Source organism: Bos indicus x Bos taurus, chromosome 20 (assembly GCF_003369695.1).
Source record: "Bos indicus x Bos taurus breed Angus x Brahman F1 hybrid chromosome 20, Bos_hybrid_MaternalHap_v2.0, whole genome shotgun sequence".
NCBI lineage: Eukaryota > Metazoa > Chordata > Mammalia > Artiodactyla > Bovidae > Bos > Bos indicus x Bos taurus.
In genome coordinates, this window is record NC_040095.1 from 22,124,892 (window position 1) to 22,146,136 (window position 21,245).

Sequence of the window (21,245 nt, forward strand, 5' to 3'; positions counted from 1 at the left end):
AAGTGAACTGTGTGCCAAGTGAACTGTGTGCCAAACCGACTAGGAATGTGGGCTCAAACTTCTTGCAAGATTTACCTTTGTGGGCTACCATCCAGTAGCTGGTGAGTATTTTTGCGTACTTTGCTCAAAGTTGTTCTGCGTGAAAACTGACCTACCAGGAGTTACTTAGGCATCCCAATGAAGACCAAACTGCTATAAGGTATGCTTAGGAGAAGGCACACCTCTTAAACCTTGTCTTCCATCCTTAACCCACCCACGTGCCCACAGGTCTAGCTTCCCATTTGACCCTAAGCAAGTGTTTGAACTTTTGGGACGGAAGTGGGAGGTCGAGTTCATAAGACTGGGCTCAGGACTCTTGATAGACTGACTATTTCTGCCCTTCCCCAGGTCTAGGGAGTGTGTACCTCTGGGTCATTCCTGTTGCGGGGGGGGCGGTCCGGGATTAACCCTATCCCCAAATCAACCTATTTGGTGATTAACAACCTCTAGTACTGTTCTGTTTTTTTCGCGCGTGCACAGTTTTTATTTTATAAGCCTCTTCTCTGAATCGTGGAAGTCTATTCACCATCACTTCTTTGCCCTATTGCCCTATCTTCCAGAGTCTGTTTGGCAAATGACCTCTTCCACCGTTTATTCCACTGATCACCGTGTACGCTGATCAGCTCTTCCCATTTCTGCAGGTCTCTTAGGGGAAACCGCAAAATGCCTGGTCGCTGTCCTCTCTTTCTGGGCTTATTCACGTCCATCAATCAATCCATTAATTTCAGTCCACCTTCCACAGGGCTTCCTCTCGGCCGTCGATCACCTCCTCTCTCCTTACTTAGGGAAGTCTGTCGAGTTGTCCCTGCAAGTCTCTTGCTCATCTCCCCCACGCCCACCCAGACCGGAGGGTCTGTCAGTCGGTCCGCAGACGCCCCGACCGGCTCTTGGGCCTCGACTGACTGGACGTGAGTCTGTCCCGCGCCAGCGTTTCCATCCGTCCCCCGTCTGCCTCCAATTCGGCAGGAACTTTACTCCAGCCGAGAGGGGAAGGGCGGGTGAGCGCTGGTGCGGGTCGAGGCGCCCGCAGCGGGCGCGGGGCGCGGCAAGGGGCGCCGGGCGGGGTGGGCTTGCGAGCGGGCTGGGGGTGTCGCGGGCCGCCCTGCCCTATAAGGGGCCGAGCCGCCTCCGCCGCCGGGCGGGTGCCGGGCGGACCGCGGCGGCGGCGGCGGCGGCGGCGGCTGCTGCGATTGGCTCAGGCGCCCCATCCGGGGACTGGGCTCGGCGCTGCTCGTTCGCCCTAAAGGTACCAATATGGCGGAGGTGAGCAGGGAAACCGGGCAGGAGCGGCCGGGCTGGAACGGGCGCCCGGCGGTCTCCCGCGGCCCCCAAGCCAGCTTGGGGGATCCCAAGCCTTTCCCAGGGCCCTGCGGGGGGCGGCGTGGCGTTGTGGGGCCGCAAGGCGGCGACGGGCGGCGGCGGGGCCGGCCGGGGGGCGGGAGCGGGCGCGGGAGCGGTCTCCCTCCGGGACTAGGCCGCGGCGGCTCCGGCCCCGACCCGGCCGGCGACGGGGTCGGACCGGAGGCGGCGGCCGGCGGCAGCGAGCCCCGGTCGGGGGACGCCGCCGTGCCGTGCCGCCGAGCAGCTTGCGCGGGCCGCTGGAGCCTCCGCGCCGCCTCCCGGGGCCGGGGTGGGTGGAAACCGGCCGAGCCCTCCCTCCCCCCCCCCCCCCGCTCCGCGGCCGGATCGCAAAGCGGGGAGCGGGCTGCGCCACTGCCCTGCGGGAGGAGTGTTTTGTGCCCCCGGCCCTTTGGGTCCGGGCTGCGGGCTGAAGGAGTCTCACGCTCCACTTTGCTCCGGCGCGGAGGCGAGCGGGATGCGCGGCCGCTGGGCTTCGGTAGAGGCAAGATTCCCCGCCCCGCAGCCCTGGAGGTGCGGGAGCCCCTGGGGGTAAACGGGGAGGACCAAGACCCTCGACGCTCTCTCCACGGGCTCTCGGTAGCCCCACTTTCGTTCCGTTTAAGGGGGTCGGCAGGGCGAGCGGAGCTGCCCTGGACGTGTCCCCCGGGACTAGTGAGCTGGGGCGGGAGGATGGGGGGCGGGTGGCGCAGCAGAAGCCCCTTGGCAGGAGCCCCCTAGGTCGAGGAGCTCGCTCTTGGGCTCGGGGAGCGACTAAATACTCCGGGAGGATACCACTGTCTCTGGGACTGCGGATCCGCATCTCTAGACGCGGGAGAGAGGATGGGGGGCTTACGCTCTTGGTTTGGGGGCCAGTGTCCGGTTTCGAGCTGGCCTACGCTCGGGGATAGAGGACAGCCCCGGAGTTGGGGCTACCGGGCCCCAAGGGGGTGGACTCGATGCAGGGGGCGAGTCCCTTCCAGGAAAGGGTGTTGCCTTGCGAGGTGTTGTTTGGGGGCCGTGGAGAGCCGGTGGGATTCGGGGGACTACTGAAATGCTAGGATATGGGGGACTGATGCTGCGAGCCGACTGTTCTGGGTTCTGCTTCTCTGCTTTGTAACTTGCTGAGCTCCAAGGGGCGGCTTGGAGTTGCCTGTTAGACACCGGGCTTCGTCCCGGGTCTGCGAGTTTGTACACTGGGGACTCGGGGAGGAAGGCGAGGCAGCCAAGAGGGGCCCGAAGGGGGCCAGGAGCGAGTGGAGCGAAGCTACGTCTTGCACTTTTGGCAGCTGCGGAGGAGCGCTGAGCTCCGCCTCCTCTGCGCCCTGTTGCCGGCGCTGCCTCTTCCCCTGGCTTCGCGATCTAACCGCACGTTTTCTTTTCTCTCCTAGGCTTCTTTTGGAAGTTCGAGCCCAGGTTTGTTCTGTTCTCTTACCTTTTCAGTGGGCCTCAGCGGGTGGTGATGGGGTCCCAAAGATCTATTGCTCAGTTCTTTCAACAAAAATTTGTTTTGCGAATTTTTCATCATTTGTTTTTAAGAGCTTTCTGTGTTCTTTTTGGTAATTAAGTTGTTTGAGGAAGGAACAACTATTCTGTCTCATAATTCCTCTCTCTCTTTCCTTGCATGTTGAAAAAAATACTTTGTTACAAAGCTGCTAACTGACATGTTCTTTTAAAGTAATATATCTAATTCTCACATACCCTGTTTTTAATTTTTCTCCAAGCCTGAAACAATTAATCCCACATCTATCCCAAACTTTCCTCCAACTTCAGCAGTTTAGATTTTAATTTCTTTGACAATTCGTCTCTCTAATTTGTCAGGACTTTGGGGTTGCTTATATTGATATTAATCACTTCTCCCCCATCTCCCCTTATTTTGTCTCATACATTTTTCAAAATTGAGAAATGCCTGTAGATTGTGTTAAATTGAAAACTGATAGTTAGGTAAAGCTGGCCTAATTAAAAGAAACACATACTTTCTGAGGTTGGTCATACAGAATTTTTGAGGTGAGACAACATCAGACCATCTAGGACTGTGTTTCTCAACTGTTTTGGTGTCAGAAGCCCCTGTCGGGATCTGATGAAAGCAAGGGACTCTGTTTACAGAACTCTGCATATAATTTGGGGTTTGTGGAACCCCTGAAACCTATCCCATGGTAGAGACCTTTCCTCATGTGCTAAAATGTAAGGAGCTTTGTTTCAGTTTTTCATTCCCTTTCCAGCCCCTTTTTGGCTGCCTCTTTTCCCTCATAGTCTCCAAGAAAAGTGCCTCTAAACTAGTTCAACCCCCTTATTTTACACTGGAGGAGACTTAAATAACTCTGCTGAGAGTTACTTAGTTAATAGCAGAGTCCGGATGGGCTCTCAAGTCTTCAGTTACCACATGTTGCCTTACAGTGAACAGACCATTTTCCTTGCATATTACTCTGTGTATTTAGTCAGTCTTCAAGGTCTCATTTGATTATCATTTAAGGTATAAAACAATTAACACCAAATAGAAGAAATTTGTGGCTATTTTGAAAATAGCTTTTGAAAATAGTCTTTACTTTTAAATTGTTTTTAAGTTTGTTTAATTTTGAGACAGACATTTCTTTGTTAGAACTGATTTCAGGGAAAGAATATTTATGTACAAAATGCCAAACATCTGGATGATAATAGAAGTTTTCCATTTTGCATCACTGTGTTTAAGAAGTTGCAATCTAAATAAAAAGCAAGAGACGGTGTGATTTTTGGAGTTTAAACAAACTTATAACTTATTTTTAATCAATTAGCCAATTTTTAAGAGAATTTTAGAACCAGAAGAGACTAGAGGTCATCTAAGCCAACCCTATATATTTTACAAATGAAAAACTGGACCCAGGCCCAGAAAGTTTAAATGACTGACCTCAGGTCCCAGAAAGCCAGGGACAGGGCCAAGAGTAGACTCTGAGGCCCTTCCATTTCTGGCCCTTATTGAATGAATGCTTTCCTCAAGGGGAAACCTTGAAGTGAGCCAAGCGATGTGGATTAGGAAGAGAGTAGAGCTCAGCCGTCAAAGAGGTAGAAAAGAAGGAAATGGCAAACTACTCCAGTACCCTTGCCTGGAAAATCCCATGGATGGAGGAGCCTGGTAGGCCACAGTCCATGGGATCTCAAAGAGTCAGACACAACTGAGTGACTTCACTTCACATTTCCTACCTTACACTTTGGCATACCCCAAAGGTATCCAGGAATTTCTCCAAAAAAGAAAATTCGTACTGGTTGATGTTCTGCTTTTCTGCTGTTTAAGAAGTATTCATCTTTCTCTAAAATTAACTTAAACCACCTATATGTCAATAGATTTTTTAAATCAGCAGGTTAAAATCTTTCAGTGTGTGAAAAATAACATCATAATGCACACCTCCTAAAAACATTTTAGAGAAATTATTATTTTCGGGACTAACGACTAGAGTTCTCTGAACTCAGAGCCAGAAACATTGAATTGTCACTGATTTTGAAAAATCTTTGGTCTAGTTCAGTGCTTTGGTAATGATCTCAATGTCCTTCAGTGTTTGAAGTTTTAACATACTAAAGGTTGAGTAAAAACACATCAAACTTTTTTGTGTTGAATATGCTTCCTTCCAATTCTCCCTTTCTCTACTCTTGAGATTCTGCTGCTGCTTTTCTTTCCCCTCTGAGAGTCATTGGTCTAGTTGAATTACATATTAGAGTAAAACAAATGAAGAAAACTCTGGTTTTCATAAATTTGAACTTATTCTCTTGGAATTATAGATAGTATTCATTTCTCCACTTGGTTTTCAGGGGTATCCTGTTGACTTCAGAATTGCCATTAAAAATCATTCATTGCCATCTCTTTTTGGCCACATCTCAAGGCTTTCAGGATCTTAGTTCCTGATCAGGAATCAAACCTATGCCCCTGGCTGTGGAAGTCCTAACTGCTGGACCGCTAGGGAATTTCCAGGCACTGCCATCTTATAAACAAGTTTGAATTGACCAAAACAGCTTGCAATGGGATGTATCTTCCAAAGCCCATAGATAGGATTTTCTGTATTCCCTTCACATAATCTTAAGTACTTAGTAGTAGTCCACAGAAAGGCATTCTCATACGGGTTAGTTTTGGGGAGCTTGAAATACTGTTACAGACATGAAACGTGAGGTGGTGCCTTTCAAGACTCAGTTGCTGTGTGGCTGCCTCATAGAAACTTGGGTTTGTTCTAAAAAACCAGGTTTCTGTTGTGATTTGAACTTTTATTTGAGAGTGAGAATTGAGTAAAATTAATATTCCCTTCTGAAGTTTTTAGCCTCAGTGTATAGCAGATTCTTGTGAAGTCTTCTATTCATAACCCCTTTGACATTTTTCTACTGCTTTTAGACAAACGTATTAAACTAACTGATAAGCGACTTTTGTTAGAACATTTTTTTAAAGACCACTCCATTTAAATCACTTTGTTGCTATTAAAAGTCATGTTCTCTTGGATTGGACACCTTATAAAAGTGGTTATAAACTGGCTTTTTTCTTTTGCTGATTTAAATATCTTTTCAGAAACTGTATGGTCTTAACTTTATAGCTTGTGAAGTACATAATAAATGCATTTAATAAAGCTCATATATAAACATTAAAAGGAACTGGCAGTAGAACACAAATTATTTTCTTTTGTAAATAGCCTTATGAACTTGTAAAGTGATTTAGTGTGTTTCTTTCTAGTTGGGTCTTTGTCTTCTGAGGATCATGATTTTGACCCCACTGCTGAGATGTTGGTCCATGACTATGACGATGAAAGAACTCTCGAAGAGGAGGAAATGATGGATGAGGGTAAAAACTTCAATTCTGAAATCGAAGACTTAGAAAAGGTAAAGGTTTTTACTTCAGTACTGGTTGATGTTCTGCTTTTCTGCTGTTTAAGAAGTATTCATCTTTCTCTAAAATTAACTTAAACCACCTATATGTCAATAGATTTTTAAAATCAGGTTAAAATCTTTCAGTGTGTGAAAAATAACATCATAATGCACACCTCCTAAAAACGTTTTATAGAAATTATATATATATATAGTATATATATATTATATATATAGTTCACAAACTTATAGTGAAGGTTTAATACAAACATAGTAAAAATTTTGAATTCTATTATAAATTATTTTACAACCTATCTTAAATAAAAATGGTATCAGAATGACCTACTGTATAGGTCAGGGAACTATATTCAGTATCTTGTAATAACATATAATGGAAAAGAATCTGAAAAAGAATATATATATTTGTATATAAGAGTATGTACACACACACACACACACACGTATATATAAATAAGTGAATCACTTGAACGTACACCTGAAACACAACATTGTAAACCAACTATACTTCAATTAAAACAATAGTATCAGCATATTTACTTTTGTACAGAATGTTACTGATTTTCTTATTTTGAAGAATAGCCTAATAAGTACACTTTCATTTAATTTTTAAAAATTATTTTTTATCTCTTAATCTGTTTTTTTTTGGTGGGAGGTGGGGTTGTTCCTTGGTGGCTCAGACTGTAAAGAATCTGCCTGCAATGCAGAAGACTGGTGTTCAATCCCTGGATTGTGAAGGTCCCTTGGAGAAGGAAATGGCAACCCACTCCAGGATTCTTGCCTGGAGAATTCCATGGACAGAGGAGCCTGGCAGGCTACAGTCCATGGGGTAACAAAGAGTCAGACATGACTGAGTGACTAACGCTTCTGCTTTGCTTCCAACCATTTTTAAGTTTATACCAGCACAATGAAGTAGGTACATTTACAGATGAGATTATTGAGATCTAGAGAACTGTAGGAGAGTTCTAAATCCTAGCCCAGCCTCTTGGCATTGTATCACACTGTTTTACTGAATTAGTAATACCCTCTATCCTACCTTCCAGTTATCTTTTAAAAAGTTGGTAGGGTAAATGTAGTTTATAACTTTTAAAACCCCCAATCAGTTTAGGTTCAAATGAACTGATTTTTAAACATATACTTATAACCAGAAACTACAGAGAGAGGCCTCCATGAAAGAGGATTCCTTTTATTTATCTATAAATTAACCTTATTTGCAAATTTCTAATCAGCCCAGAATAACAAATTTTTCAGGAATACTACTGAATTTTTTGTGTTTCTTTTTCTTGAAGAAGGCAAAACACATTCTTGTATGATCTCTTCTGCTTTTGTGAGGCAAAGCTGGGCTATTATTGCGTTTCTTCCTTCATCTTAACACACAGGCGTCTTCAGGGCCTAGACCCCAGGCTTGCTCCTGAAGAGTTGAAATTTTCTAAAGATGTTCATTTCTTTGACAAATTAATGCAACATGGTTGCAGTTAGATTTAATCATTTAAAAAATCGTATATCTCCTATAAAAGCTGAACAGATTTGGGAATATAGAGGTAAAATTGCTAGGAAATACTCAAGAAGAAAGGTTTTGCCTATTACTTCTTTCAGGGGTGATGACAGTATGTTGCCTGTTGATAAGAAAAGATGCCCAATATTCTCAAGGTCTGCCTTGATATTTTTCAGGCAATTCCTTTCTACTTCTCATGAATGGGTAGCCTAGAATAACTGAGAATTATAATCCAACTAGCATTATCAGTGAACCAGGGATTGTGGTGGGTCATGGGATTGCAAAAATTAGCAGTTTGACAGTGTTTTTGGACTCAAGCAGCTTACGGTCTAGTGTGGGGTGACAAATGGGAACTAAGATTTTTTTGATGTCCTCCGCTAAGAACCATAAAAGCAGTAAGCAGTGAGCGCTATGGGAGAAAGGATTTATGTGTAGTAAAAGATGTTTAGTCTCATGTGGAAGTTCGTGGAAGGCTTCTTCTTACTTCTCTCCTGTAGTTTTTTAAGTCAGGATACTGCTCTGGGCATGAGCAAAAGTCCTAGGTGGTCTCATGATGCACCTTCTTTAATTGTGTGTTTGCTGTTAAAGATAGGGAGACAGCAATCTAGTTACAGCATGATATAAGAAAATAATACAAATGCGCTTTAGCCATGCAAATAGATGTATTGTCACTAAACTAGTATGAATTTAAAATTTCTTTTAATGTGTTAAACATAGTTACTACTTGAGTATGGGTAATCTGGTAGAGATCTATGGACCAGTAAAATTTTGTTTTTCAAATTTGTAGGTTTTATTCTTCCAGAGATTATAGTAATATCTGCTTTAATCTGTGTTTAATGAGTTTTAAAAGAAAATTAGGGAAGATATAGAGAAATAATCAACAGCAAAGAGTTACTTACTTAGCTATTCATAGAAATACCTAGTTTCTATTCCTGTGATTTTCATTTTGTTTAGTAAACTCCAGTAATTAAATCTTTGCTTTGTAATGATACCTATCACTGAATTTGTAGATTCAGAAAAATTATAGGTCTTTAAATATTTCAGCTTCTCTTTAGGCAGTTTTTCTTCTTGGCATTTTGTCACATTCTTGGAAATTGGGACAGAAAAATACAGGTGATTTTTAAATAAATTCTAGTGAAGGCCCAAGTGCTGTGTCCCTGCTCAGAAGGCTCATCCTTCTCTCATTGAGCAAGGCACAAGAAGAACTGTTCTAAGAGTGGCTGACTGCTCGCTCCCTCTGAACTGTGATTATCTATAGTAGAGCATAACTGTAGTGCTCACGTGCATGTGTGCTCAGCTGTGTCTGACTCTTCGTGACCCCATGGACTGCAGCACTCCAGGCGCCTCTGTCCATGGGATTCTCCAGGTAAGAATGGAGTGGATTGCAATTTCCTACTCCAGGGGATCTTCCCAACCTAGGGCTCGAACCCATGTCTCTTGAGTCTCCTGCTTTGGCAGGTGGATTCTTTACTACTGAGCCACCTGGGAAGCCCATAATTGTAAATGTGATCTCTATTTATTGATGTTTAATGAAACATGAAAATAAAAGAAATAATAGTTAGAGACACATATTTAAAGAGTAAGGATCATTTTACTTTTAAAGAAATTTAAAATTATTTGTGTACAATTTAAAATAATGTATTAATCTTATATTATGCAACAGTGATTCAAATGTTGGTACATGGTAACAGTCCTAGGGATTTGATGTTCATGTTTTAAAAAATTAGAAGTTTTTATGCTTATAGTAAATACATTTGATAGTTTATAATCTATATATGCCCTTTATTTTGGTTCTTAAAAATTTTTAGTATGTTGTATGTTATGGAAAATAAAAGAGGTACAAAGTTAGTTTTCTTATAGTGGCACTTTGGTAAGTATAGAGAATAGATTGTATGACAAGATTTTAGTTACCAAAAATACTAAAATAAGGTTTGTGTTATATTGTACTATTTTTTAATTTATTCATGTTATTGTTTCCTGATAGGTTTTAATTAATAATCCTAGAATTAGACCTAAAACTTTTTCAAAAGTAATTTACATTCCTGCTTTCATTAATATAGAGATTTCTACTCTGATTTTCATTGTAAATTGAGAGAAGTAGAAAAACGTCTTTTCTACCATTTAGCCTTGGGTTTAAGTCCTTATTTATTTGTTTTTAAAGCATTTTAGAAAGTTACATGTATTCTGTTTTGCAGCCTGTATTTTAAGGTATCAGACTGGTGTTATATTAAAATTAGTTTCTCCCTCACTTAGACAATGTCATCGGCCCTATCTAGCAACGCTGTCAGGTGTGTCAGAGAAATACTAGCATTATTTCCTTGCTTAGAGGCCTTGTTGATGGTAAGATGTACTGTAGATTCAAAAAATAGCATAGATGGGAGCAGAGAGGAGCCTTGCTATGAGAAATCTGTACATTGGTAATAGGATGCATCCTGATTTCTGGTATGTGAGGCTGTGCATCAGAGGATTAAGGAAATAATGTGTTTTTCTGTTTACAGATAAGGAGATAGAGATGAGAGGGGTTAGGTGATTTGCCCACAGTAGTAGTTAACAATTAGGGAGTCCTCTGTCTCTAAATCGGAGAAGGCAATGGCACCCCACTCCAGTACTTTTGCCTGGAAAATCCCATGGACCGAGGAGCCTGGTAGGCTGCAGTCCATGGGGTTGCTAAGAGTCGGACACGACTGAGCAACTTCCCTTTCACTTTTCACATTCATGCATTGGAGAAGGAAATGGCAACCCACTCCAACCCACTCCAGTGTTCTTGCCTGGAGAATCCCAGGGACGGGGGAGCCTGGTGGGCTGTCATCTCTGGGGTCACACAGAGTTGGACATGACTGAAGCAACTTAGCAGCAGCTGTCTCTAAATCATGTGCTCTTCCTGTTAGAAATCCTTCAATTTATAAAACAGTTCATTTATAATAAGTATGACTGCACTTAAATGGGACCCTTGAAATTTAAATAGATTCAACAAAATGCCTTAGAAATAAAGTCCTCATCCCTAGAATATGGTGCTAGATCAAACTTCTGAGTTGATCTCAACACCATGGATCCTTAGAGACTTGGAGATTTGCTAATTCAATTTTGAAAACATTGCTTCTATGCTTCAAAGGACTAAGTGATTTATTAATAGGCTCTAATAAAAAGCTCATTTGTAAAGTACTTCAGGGACTGGATTAATCTTTTCCAGTTTTGCTTTAGTACAAAGTCTTAGTACAGATAATTTCTGTGTTTTAGCACCAGCCCCTTCTCAGGGTCATTGTAGTGTCATCCCTTGACTGTTATAATGAGCTTTCCACTAAGATGGCCACTTCCTCCTTCAACAGATGATCATACTTGTATCTTTATAGAGAAAGTAGAATTTTCATGAATAACTGCTCAGATCTTCTGTTTGCCCCACACATGCAAACTTAGCTTTTATGCTTTTTCTTTGTCCCCTCTCATTCCAAAAGTATCATCCACAGTCCAGGCTCTTCCTGAATTTTCATTCTTTTAGTCCTCAGTTTATTCTTCTGCCCGCCCGCCCCCCCCCCACCCCCCGCTTTTTTTAATTTCAATGTGGAATCCTACTGATACATTTCTCACATTTGGAAATTCTCCTTTGACCCTGTGTTGCCTTCTTCATTCACCTTTTATAATATATGTATTGTCTCTCCACTCATTCAGTCCTCAGCTTTGCTTCTCCCAACAGATTGTAAGGTCATCAGTAATTCCTGATTGACAAATACAAAGAATTCACGTCTCTCTCTGTCTAGCTTTATCTCTCTTTGATATTTGACCTGAGTGACCATCTGTGGTTTCTCCATTTTTGCTTCTTCCTTAACTTAATAATCCTGCATTTTCTCTTAGTTCTACTTCTACCCTCTGACATCTCTCTCCATTGTATTTATGGGCTTTACTTTATTTACCCCTATTTTAATTGATGAATATCATCAATTAAACCCTGTACCCCAGGGTTCTAATTTTTGTCTTTCTCACTCTCTCTGCCTTTTCTGGATGACTCATTCAAGCCCATTGCTTCAACTTCACCTTAAACCATCATCTACCATCCCACTTGTTTGTCTTTTGTTTTGGTCTCATAATTGCACTGTAGCTATTTAACCTTCTCAGGCCAGAAATGGGCAATCAACTTAGACTACTGTTGTTATCTACATTCCCTCTATCAAGTAAGTCAAGAAACAGATTCTTATTTCTTAATTTTGCTTGGATAATTCCCTTCTTTAATTTGGGCTCTTATTCTTCTACTCCCCCAGGACATTATTTTCAGAATGAAAATCATGTCCAAAATTTTCCAGATGTGTCCCATTGCCTATAGGGTAGTATATCTGAAAACTTCTTCTAATAAAACATAGATCCCCTTCTCTTTACTCTCCCTGAGTGAGCTCATCTACTCCTGTGGCTTTAAATATCATCTAGATGTTAATGAATGCCAGATTTATATCTTTAGCCCAGCCTGATCCTCCGAGCTCCAGGCTCTCATCCAGCTTGACTTTTCCACTTGGATGTTTCATAGTCCTCTCAAACTTAACTTGTGACAACTGCAGAACTCCTTAATTCCTTCGTCAGCCTTCCTGTCCTTTAGTCTTTTCTGTCTCAATAAAAGTCACCACCACCTAATTGCTCAGATAGAAATCAGGGGAGTTGTCCTTCTTTCTCCCTTTTACTCCATAGTCCGTTTGATTCCCACCTCAGAATGTATCTCACCTATTTGCTTGTTTCCAAGTCTGTATCACTAACCCAGCATGAGTCTCCCAAGTGATCTCCCTGCTTTTCTCTTATCTCTCCACCTTCCGCAATTTTTCTTCATACAGCTGCTCAGGATTTAAGAAGAAGTAAAGTCATGTCACTCTAGTTTTATAAGTCTCCAGTGGCTTCCCATTGCCTTGGGAGTAAATTCCAAGTTTCTTTGCCGAGAAGCCTTTCGCGATCTGCCTCTGTTTCTCTTTCTAATCTCCTCTTGAACCCTGCTTCACTCTCCTCTTCGTGTTCTGGCCATTGGCTTAGTGGAAAACCACAGTCAGGCCTCAAGTGTGTTGTTTCCTTTGCCTGGAATGCTCTTCACAGGATTGATTGGTCACTTCTCAGATTTCGGCCCTCAGCTGAAGGTCACTTGTCTTCCTCTGCAACCCCACGACAATGGGCTCTCCACGTAATTCTGTATCTCAGGACTGTTTCTTTTGCACTCATGATAATTGGCAGTTCTGCATTTGAGTATTTTCAGTATCCTCCCTCGTCTGTAAGTTGTAGAAGACCTGTGTTTCATAGCACCACCTGCCTCCGGGCAGTCACTACTCAGTCAGTGTTTCTGATGACAAGCCACAGGTCCCTAGTATACAAGCCTCATCTGTTAAAAGCTTTTTCGTCTTTCAAGACTTCTCTCAGTCATTATCCTCTGTGTGACACTTCCCTATCGTATGCTATTAAATCCTGGAGTGTAGGTCTTCCTTCCCACCATTTCATAGCACCAGTTCCAGAATTGATTATTGCAGCTGTCATGGTGTTTTATAATTGTTAACTTATCAGTTCCTTCCACCAAGACTGAATTCCTTGAGAGCAGGAATTTTTTTGGAAATTTTCTTTTTCTATAGCTGGTAGTCTTCCACACAGTTCCTAGAACCCATTAAGTGCTATATTGATGGTAAGGTGGAGTATCAGTGCATGATGAGTGAAAATTGCCATCTCCCCAGTACATGGAGGGAATCTGAAACTTTAAAGTTTTAGAGAAATACCATTAACAGGTGGTTGGCAAAGGCTGCAACCCAGTCTCATAAGTAGTGTGAATGAAAGGGAATGGGCTGTGTGGACTTTATAAGGAGCAGGACCAGAGAAATTCTCATCGTGGTTCTGGCACCTTCAAGGCATTCTTCGGAGAAATAATTCATGGTTTTCCCATGGCATGGGTTAACTTCTGTTCATCCTGACCATACAGCTTAATTTGTGCTGAATTTATCCATGCTTCCGAAGCAGTTTTGACTGATTTCAGTTCCAAGCTGAAAAGATTTCATGGATGGCATGGTCATTGGAAAGGTGCTTGTCTCCTATTGCAAATTTACAAGTTAGCCTTTTGTCATATACCTTATTCTAAGCTCATAACATGAACCTGTTTCATTCAGGCATAGTGCAGAATGTAAGTTCTAGACTGCAAAAGTGTGTTAGTCACTCAGTCGTGTCTGACTGTTTGCGACCCCATGGACTGTAGCCCACCCAGTTCCTCTGTGCCTGGAATTCTCTGAGCAAGAATACTGGAGTGGGTTGCCATTTCCTTCTCCAGGGAATCTTCCTGACCAGGAATCAAATCCAGGTCTCCTGCTTTGTGAGCAGATTCTTCACTGTCTGAGCCACCAGGGAAGCCCAGCTATAAAAGTGAGGGCCAGTTCTTGGGGTCTCCAGAACCTGTGTCCCCTGTGGGCTGTGGGCAGCGTCACTGGTCCTCCATAGCTCGCTGTTGTGGTCAACTGGGCGTATTTTGCATACTCTGCTTCACATTTTCATGCTGTTTGCTTCATAAGTTAGATGTGTTTTTTTAAGGGGAAAACTGAACCGTGAGCAAGTTTTAAAAGCAAATCTCTTTATAGATGGACATAAACATCTTCAAAATATTTAAGAAATTAGCTAGTTCATCGATGTATGGGTTCATAAAATTTTTTTTTATTGGAGTATAGTTTCTTTACCATGTTACATTAGTTTCTACTGTACAGCAAAGTGAATCAGCCAGACATATACATGTCTCCCCGCTCTTTTGGATTTCCTTCCCATTTAGGTCACCACAGAGCACTGAGTAAAGTTCTCTGTGCTGTACAGTAGGGGTGTATCATTTTGAAGTTATTTAAATGATAGTTATAAATGGTTCTATGCACTTTGTGGTTGAATTAAAATATTTTTAAAAAGGAAATACAGCACTTATTTTCAGATTAGTGGAGGGGAAAAACAGTGACTGCCTCTATATGGCTTCGCATAAGCATTCATAACACAGGCAGCACTGCAGCGAGTATGTAATTTTATCAAAGCAGCATCGCCAGTAAGAGAGCTAGAGTGCCTGGAATTCAGATGCAGAACTAAGCCCCAGCTTTCTCATCTGTAAGCTGGTGGTAATGCAAACTTCATCAGAAAGTTGTGGGGGAAAAGATAGCTAGTAGAGAATGTAGATACAAGTAGTAGGAATATCAAAGGATAACTGTGTTTTGAACATTGATATATAAACAGTAGTGTTCATAAATGTTCAGCCAAGGTGCCTTATTAGGTATCTTCCTATTAATACAAAGAATAAATCAAGTGGTCAACTGTTAATTGCAGGGAAACAAGCTAAAAATTATATGAAGTCATTCTTCAAGGTGAATATAGTAATGAAAAGTGGAAGAAAAAGTATGCCCTAAAGCAAATATTTGACAAAGTCTTTAAAAAGTAAAATGATGCTGGAAAATGAAAACTAAGGTGTTAATTGCTAGATTTTTGTTCATATATTGATTACAGCTCTTAGCATTTGATCCTGTTTTCTGTATATTGTACAAAAAACAAAACTAAAACTTGGTTTTTGATTTGGTGCTGCTCTTTTGATATATGTGCTTTGTGAACATTAATGGCATCGTGGTTTATCTGCCGTTCAGCACTGTGGCATCTACTGAGTTCATGTTTGTTCTCTGGCTTGAATAGGAAGGAAACATGCCTCTAGAAGATTTATTGGCATTCTATGGCTATGAACCTACAATTCCAGCTGTTGCAAATTCCAGTGCAAATAGCTCCCCAAGTGAACTTGCAGATGAACTACCAGATATGACACTAGACAAAGTAAGTACAAGCATGTAGAAGAATTCCAGATCTATTACCATTGACTGCTTTTATTAGTTTCTTTAAAGTACTTCGTAATTCTGAATTGTAAACTTCTTGTGGACTGTTGCTCTTGTCATTTTGGTGACTGATTTGAATATTGTTTGGCTTTGATCTCACTACTTTAAAACTAGTAATAACTTCATAATAATTTGAATGTTAGAGTTTTCTTCCATAACTTTTTATCTTTCCTGTGTAGCTGTATTATATCTACACTTAGATTTTGCCCTAACTTCTTTTGATCCTGTGGACACATGAATGCATTGATTAATAGATCCCCAGAAGTTTTCAAACAAGCTGGCTTAGGCATGGAGAGGTTGGAGAGAAGTTCTGTTTTCTTGGGCTCTGGGAGTGACAGCGGCCATAGCAGCCAAGACCTCAGTGGTACGTCTTTAACATAGGCTGGTTGTAGGGGTGGCCAGTCCCTGGTGAGAAAAATTCATAGTCATGGTCTCTGCTGATGGATCCCTGGGAAGCTTTCCTCGACTTTCAGGTCTTAAGCAGGGAGAGGAATCCACATCTTGGAACCTCTTCCTGTGAGTTGTGTTGTCTCCACTTTTCAAAAGTGATGTTAATGTACCAAAGACCTTAATGGCCATAGGCATTCAGCAAATATTGAGTGCCTACTGTGTGCCAGGCACAAGGATGACTATATACTTACATAAAATTAATTCAGAACTGTTTCTTTCAAAATTATATCGCTAGTCTGAGTGGTACATTAGTTGAACTTTTTAAAGTTATTGAAAGAGTGGAGTTTGGAGACTTTTGTTTTAGTTATTTAAGTTGGCAGAAAGTTAATTTTAACTTTTAACTGCTTAGAAGTAAGATTATTTTTGTTGTAAGTTCACTAAAAATTTGTCACTTCAGATAAATTCTCTGTATACCCACAAATTGGGTAGATTGTTTGTTATATCATAAATATGTAATAGTATGGATCATTAGATATTATATATACTTAAGTAGTAAATGTTATTAAATAATTATATACATGAAGTAAATTATAGAATTTCAAATTTACTTTTCTCAAACCTGAGGCTTCAACTATTAATAGTTCTTAACTGTATTATAATACCATCATGTTTATGAATAATGTTATCAAGATTTTTTTTTAATATTGATGGGATATAATTATTTCTAACCCTAGTGTTGCATTCCTCTTCTTATAGGAGGAAATAGCAAAAGACCTATTGTCAGGTGATGATGAGGAAACTCAGTCTTCCGCAGATGATCTGACTCCATCTGTGACTTCCCATGAAACTTCTGACTTCTTCCCTAGACCTTTACGATGTAAGAAATCCAATCATTACTGAGTAGTAGTAGTAGCACTGATACTCTGGCTTGAGTACATTTTGTTACGTAATATAGTTTTCATAAGAATATTTTAAGTGTTTTACTTAATTGAAATAAAATACTATTATAATCTGAATAAGATTATAACTTTTTTTTTATTGGGAGAGATGTAAACTAATATGCTGTTTAAAAATGAAAGCATTTGTTTGGTTTTGCAAAGCTGTTTTCTTTCTCAAGACTCATCTGTTGCTAAGGCAACCAGTCTTGGTTCAGCCATGAAATTTTATAGACATTTTTTAGGTTTCTGTTAAAAAGCTCCTACTTTCCTGGTTTTGAAAACTGCTATCAGTTGCCAGCAGTATTTTTGTAGTTTTAGTGATTGATTTAATGCTTTCCTTTTAATTCCTTGGTGTTATCTTTTAATGTATATCAGCAATATTTAAAAGGTCTTTGGATTGAAATAATTTCTTACATGCAGTTTTGCTTATTTCTCAGGTATTTTTATGGTTGAAGAACTGTTCAGTTAACAAGTTCCAATACAATACACTTACGTGTGCAAAAAGACTATTTTTATGAACTCATTGTGCTGCTCTGTGATTGTCTCTCTCTGGATTAATGTAATCAGTGTAGTCCAGGGCTCTGCTTTCTCCTCTTGCCTTTCCAAACTGTATGATCGTATACCAAATAATTATAATGATAACAAGCATTTTCTTCATGTTTTCAATGTCTTAACTTGTGTAAAAATGAGACTAGTACAAGAAGTTTAGTGTATTTGTGCCGATCTCATTTACTCTGCAAATTTTTATCACAAAATATCAGCCACTCTTTCAGGTGCTGCAAAGAAAGGCAACAAAACCCTTTTTAAAGATTTAATTTTCTTCTTTTAAGCAAATACTACGTGTGATGGAGATAAAGACTCAGAGGTTGAAGATGTTGAAACAGACAGTGGTAACTCACCTGAAGATCTGAGGAAGGTATGTTAAGTTACCATTGCAGCTTTACATCATTTGGCTTAAAGTAGCTTTTAAAAACATTTCTGAAATAATTTAAGGTAATTTTGCAAGATAACTGTAGACTTGTAGTAACTGATGAATGAATTGGAACTTTTTTCCCAGTATTTATTTTTATAATAAGTTGTTTCTACTTCTAAATTTTTCTAAAGGAAATAATGATTGGTTTACAATATCAAGCAGAGATTCCACCTTATCTCGGAGAATATGCTGGTAATGAGAAAGGTAAGAAAGGCTTTTAATTTTGATAATATTTGGTAAGCCAAGTTATCTCTCAATATGTTTATTTCAGTACCTGATTGTATACTCATCTTGTGAATGTAAAGATAGATTTGGAGTAGGGGAAGAGTTAGCCTGACTTAGGAATATATCAGAATTAACCATGAGACTCAGAGAACCGCTGCCCACCTCCTCCGTCCCCCCGCCTCTTGTGGTGCGGCTTAGTGTGCTACGCACCTGTTAAAATAGTGGAGCTGCTCTTAATGTACAGCTCTTTGGCCTACACCCAACTCCAGTGGGAGCTGGTAGCACTGTATCACCCGAGATAATGAAAACAGAGGGATAAAATCTTTTGGGGAAGAAATGCTTAAGAAAAATGAAGCTGGAAGAAGTTCCCTTGCCCCAGCCCTGGAAGGATAGAATGTAAGGATTCAGGGCTTCCCTGATCGCTCAATTGGTAAAGAATCTACCTGGAATGCAGGAGACCCCGTTTGATTCCTGGGTCAGGAAGATCTGCTGGAGAACGGATAGGCTACCCACACCAATATTCTCAGGCTTCCCTTGTGGCTCAGCTGGTAGAGAATCCGGCTGCAATGGGGGAGACCTGGGTTTGATCCCTGCGTTGGTAAGATCCCCTGGAGAAAGGAAAGGCTACCCACTCCAGTATTCTGGCCTAGAGAATTCCATGGACTGTATAGTCCATGGGGTCACGAAGAGTCAGACGTGACTGAGCGACTTTGACTTCACTTCAAGGATTCTGCTGCTTTTGTTACACACCCCTATTTAAGTGTAATCAGTTTTCCTCACATTTTTGATAGATTCTAACTATAGCTAGTTCTGAAAATGTGGATGGATGAGGTGGTGGGAAGTAAAAATCCAGGTACACTTTCCTAGCTCAACTTGGAAACCACATAGATTTGGCCCTGGGCAGAGTACATGTTCAGCAGCAGCCAGTCCTCAGATGAGACATGATGGAGGTGATATTTGCTCAGTTCTGCACCTTCAGAAAGGAGCATATACCTTCTCTCTCTTAAGAGGAGATAAACTCAAACTATTTTACCTATTTAAATTTTGACCAAAGAATAAAGAAACTGGTTCCAGAAGCTTACCTCAAAAGTTGAGTCTGATTGCTTCATAGGCACACTTTATTTTTAATTTCCAGCTCATTGGGAGTAGTAGTGCCTGCCTTACACAGTTGTGAGTGTAAAGCACTTATTATGGTCTCCGCTATATAGTGAGCTCTCAGTAAATTACTTTCATTAGCTATATTTAGTAATTATTATACACTTAAAGAATGGATTGAAGTTGGAGCAATGGGATAAATACTTGGGCCATCTGTGTGACTTTATAGTGTGGAGTGGAAGCTTTGAGAATGGCAGCAGTGTTTACATTAATAAAATATACAGTTTGTTTTAGTGATGTTTGCCTATTAAGTATGAGCTTATTTAAAAGGTGGAAACTTTGCTTCTCTTACTGTTTACCATTCTTTTCCATTTTTCATCAGTATATTAAAGGGAAAATAGATCTTTCCTAGTTATTTCATTACTGGCTGATATTTTTATTTCTGTTGGTTTATTTTCATTTTTTTGCAATTTTTAACCTCTAGACATTTCATAGAGTCATTTAGGGAGTTAAAGAGAAATTTTCGGTAAAGTTATTACTGAATTTACACAGGTTACTTTTACCCCCTCATTAGAAGAATGTAAGATACCACTGCTGGGTTTTATATTAGACTACTTAGAAAAGTCTCCATTAGACTACAGAGAAAGCCTCTAATTTGGTAAATCCAACCACCAAAAAAACTTGCTTGCTTTAGTCACTGGAATACTTGATCCTTAATAAAGTTTAAAAAAAAATTGTTTTAAACCTTTATTGATGAAAGACTCAGCTTGCCAGACGATCAGATGACCAGGGTCTTCAAAGTTAGTTAACTTGTATAGGAAGAGGGAGAACAGTTTGTGTACATCTTGTAGTGTGTTGATACATTTAACATGTTAATGGGATGTTCTCTATCAGTGTATGAAAATGAAGACCAGTTGCTTTGGCGTCCTGGTGTGGTTTTGGAGAGCAAAGTTAAGGAGTACCTTGTTGAGACCTCATTAAGAACTGGAAATGAAAAAATAATGGATCGGATTTCTGCAGGAACACATACAAGGGACAATGAACAGGTATACATCAATTTTTGTTGAAGTAGCAGCTAACTAATGTAATATCTTCTTAATATTCTTACATTTGATTAAAACGTTTTTAATGTATGAACTGGCTGTCTCTTTCTGATTCTAAAACTTGGAAGATACTGGTTTAAAAAAACCCCAGGACCTAATGATAACCGTTCTGTGTTATTTCATGTCTTCTGGCTTTTTTTCCTTTATACACACATATATTGTACTTTAGATACCATTTTGTATCCTTTTAATCCCTTAATCTCATTTTATTTGCTATTTAGATTTCTTTAATAGTTCATTCTTGGTGACTGTATATTCCATCGTATATTTAGACATTCTCTATGCTTGGACTTTGAGATTTTACAATGAAGTTACTTCTTGGATTATTCTTGAACTTTATTAAGGAAGTGGTTAAAGTTAATGTCTATTAAGTGTGTATAAATTTGCTTTAGGGTATCTGTTAAGTACTGTGTACTTGTAGGTGCAGAGCAGTCTCCTGAGGGTATGTGGGATAAGCGTAGGAGTATGGCTTATCAGGGTTTTTTCTCTCTGGCATTGTTTTACCCCTCTCATATACCTTTTCACTTGTTATTGCTAGTCTAGTTAATCTTGATTAATGGGTGCCCAGAGATAGGTGGACTCAAACTTGAATTTCCAAATAACATAGAGAAGCCATACTAGCTGAACTTAAGAGCAGTTTTGTCAGCTGTCAAAAGGAAATCCTGTTGGATTTTTCTACTGATATTTTGTTAAAACTGTAAGTTAATTTTGGAAGAATTAGTACCTTTAAAACATTAAACCTTCTATTTGAAGAGCATGATCTGATTCTCTGTTTATTTGATTTTTTTAATCACTTGAATGTTTTTGTTTAAATATCACATGTGTCTAATTGATTCCTCATTGTCTTGAAATGTGTGCGTGTATTTAGCTTTGTAAATGGGATCTCTAGTATATTTGTATTTGTATATTATTGATTTAGAGAAATATATAGATTAACATTTTTTTTCTCAAGCTATTGAAACTAATTTAGTA

The 21,245-nt window shown here is 40.2% G+C and overlaps 1 protein-coding gene across 1 annotated transcript in view; it reads left to right on the top strand.

Moving 5' to 3' along the window:
• Nucleotides 1-1,181: 1,181 nt before the first annotated feature.
• MIER3 (MIER family member 3) overlaps nt 1,182-21,245 on the top strand; it is a 29,448-nt gene continuing 9,384 nt past the window's right edge. The window contains exons 1-8 of the mRNA XM_027520037.1: nt 1,182-1,302; nt 2,769-2,793; nt 6,062-6,207; nt 15,356-15,490; nt 16,696-16,816; nt 17,708-17,793; nt 17,982-18,054; nt 20,065-20,216. Coding sequence (XP_027375838.1) covers nt 1,294-1,302; nt 2,769-2,793; nt 6,062-6,207; nt 15,356-15,490; nt 16,696-16,816; nt 17,708-17,793; nt 17,982-18,054; nt 20,065-20,216 — 747 coding nt within the window. The 5' untranslated portion in view covers nt 1,182-1,293. The remainder of the gene's footprint in view (nt 1,303-2,768; nt 2,794-6,061; nt 6,208-15,355; nt 15,491-16,695; nt 16,817-17,707; nt 17,794-17,981; nt 18,055-20,064; nt 20,217-21,245) is intronic.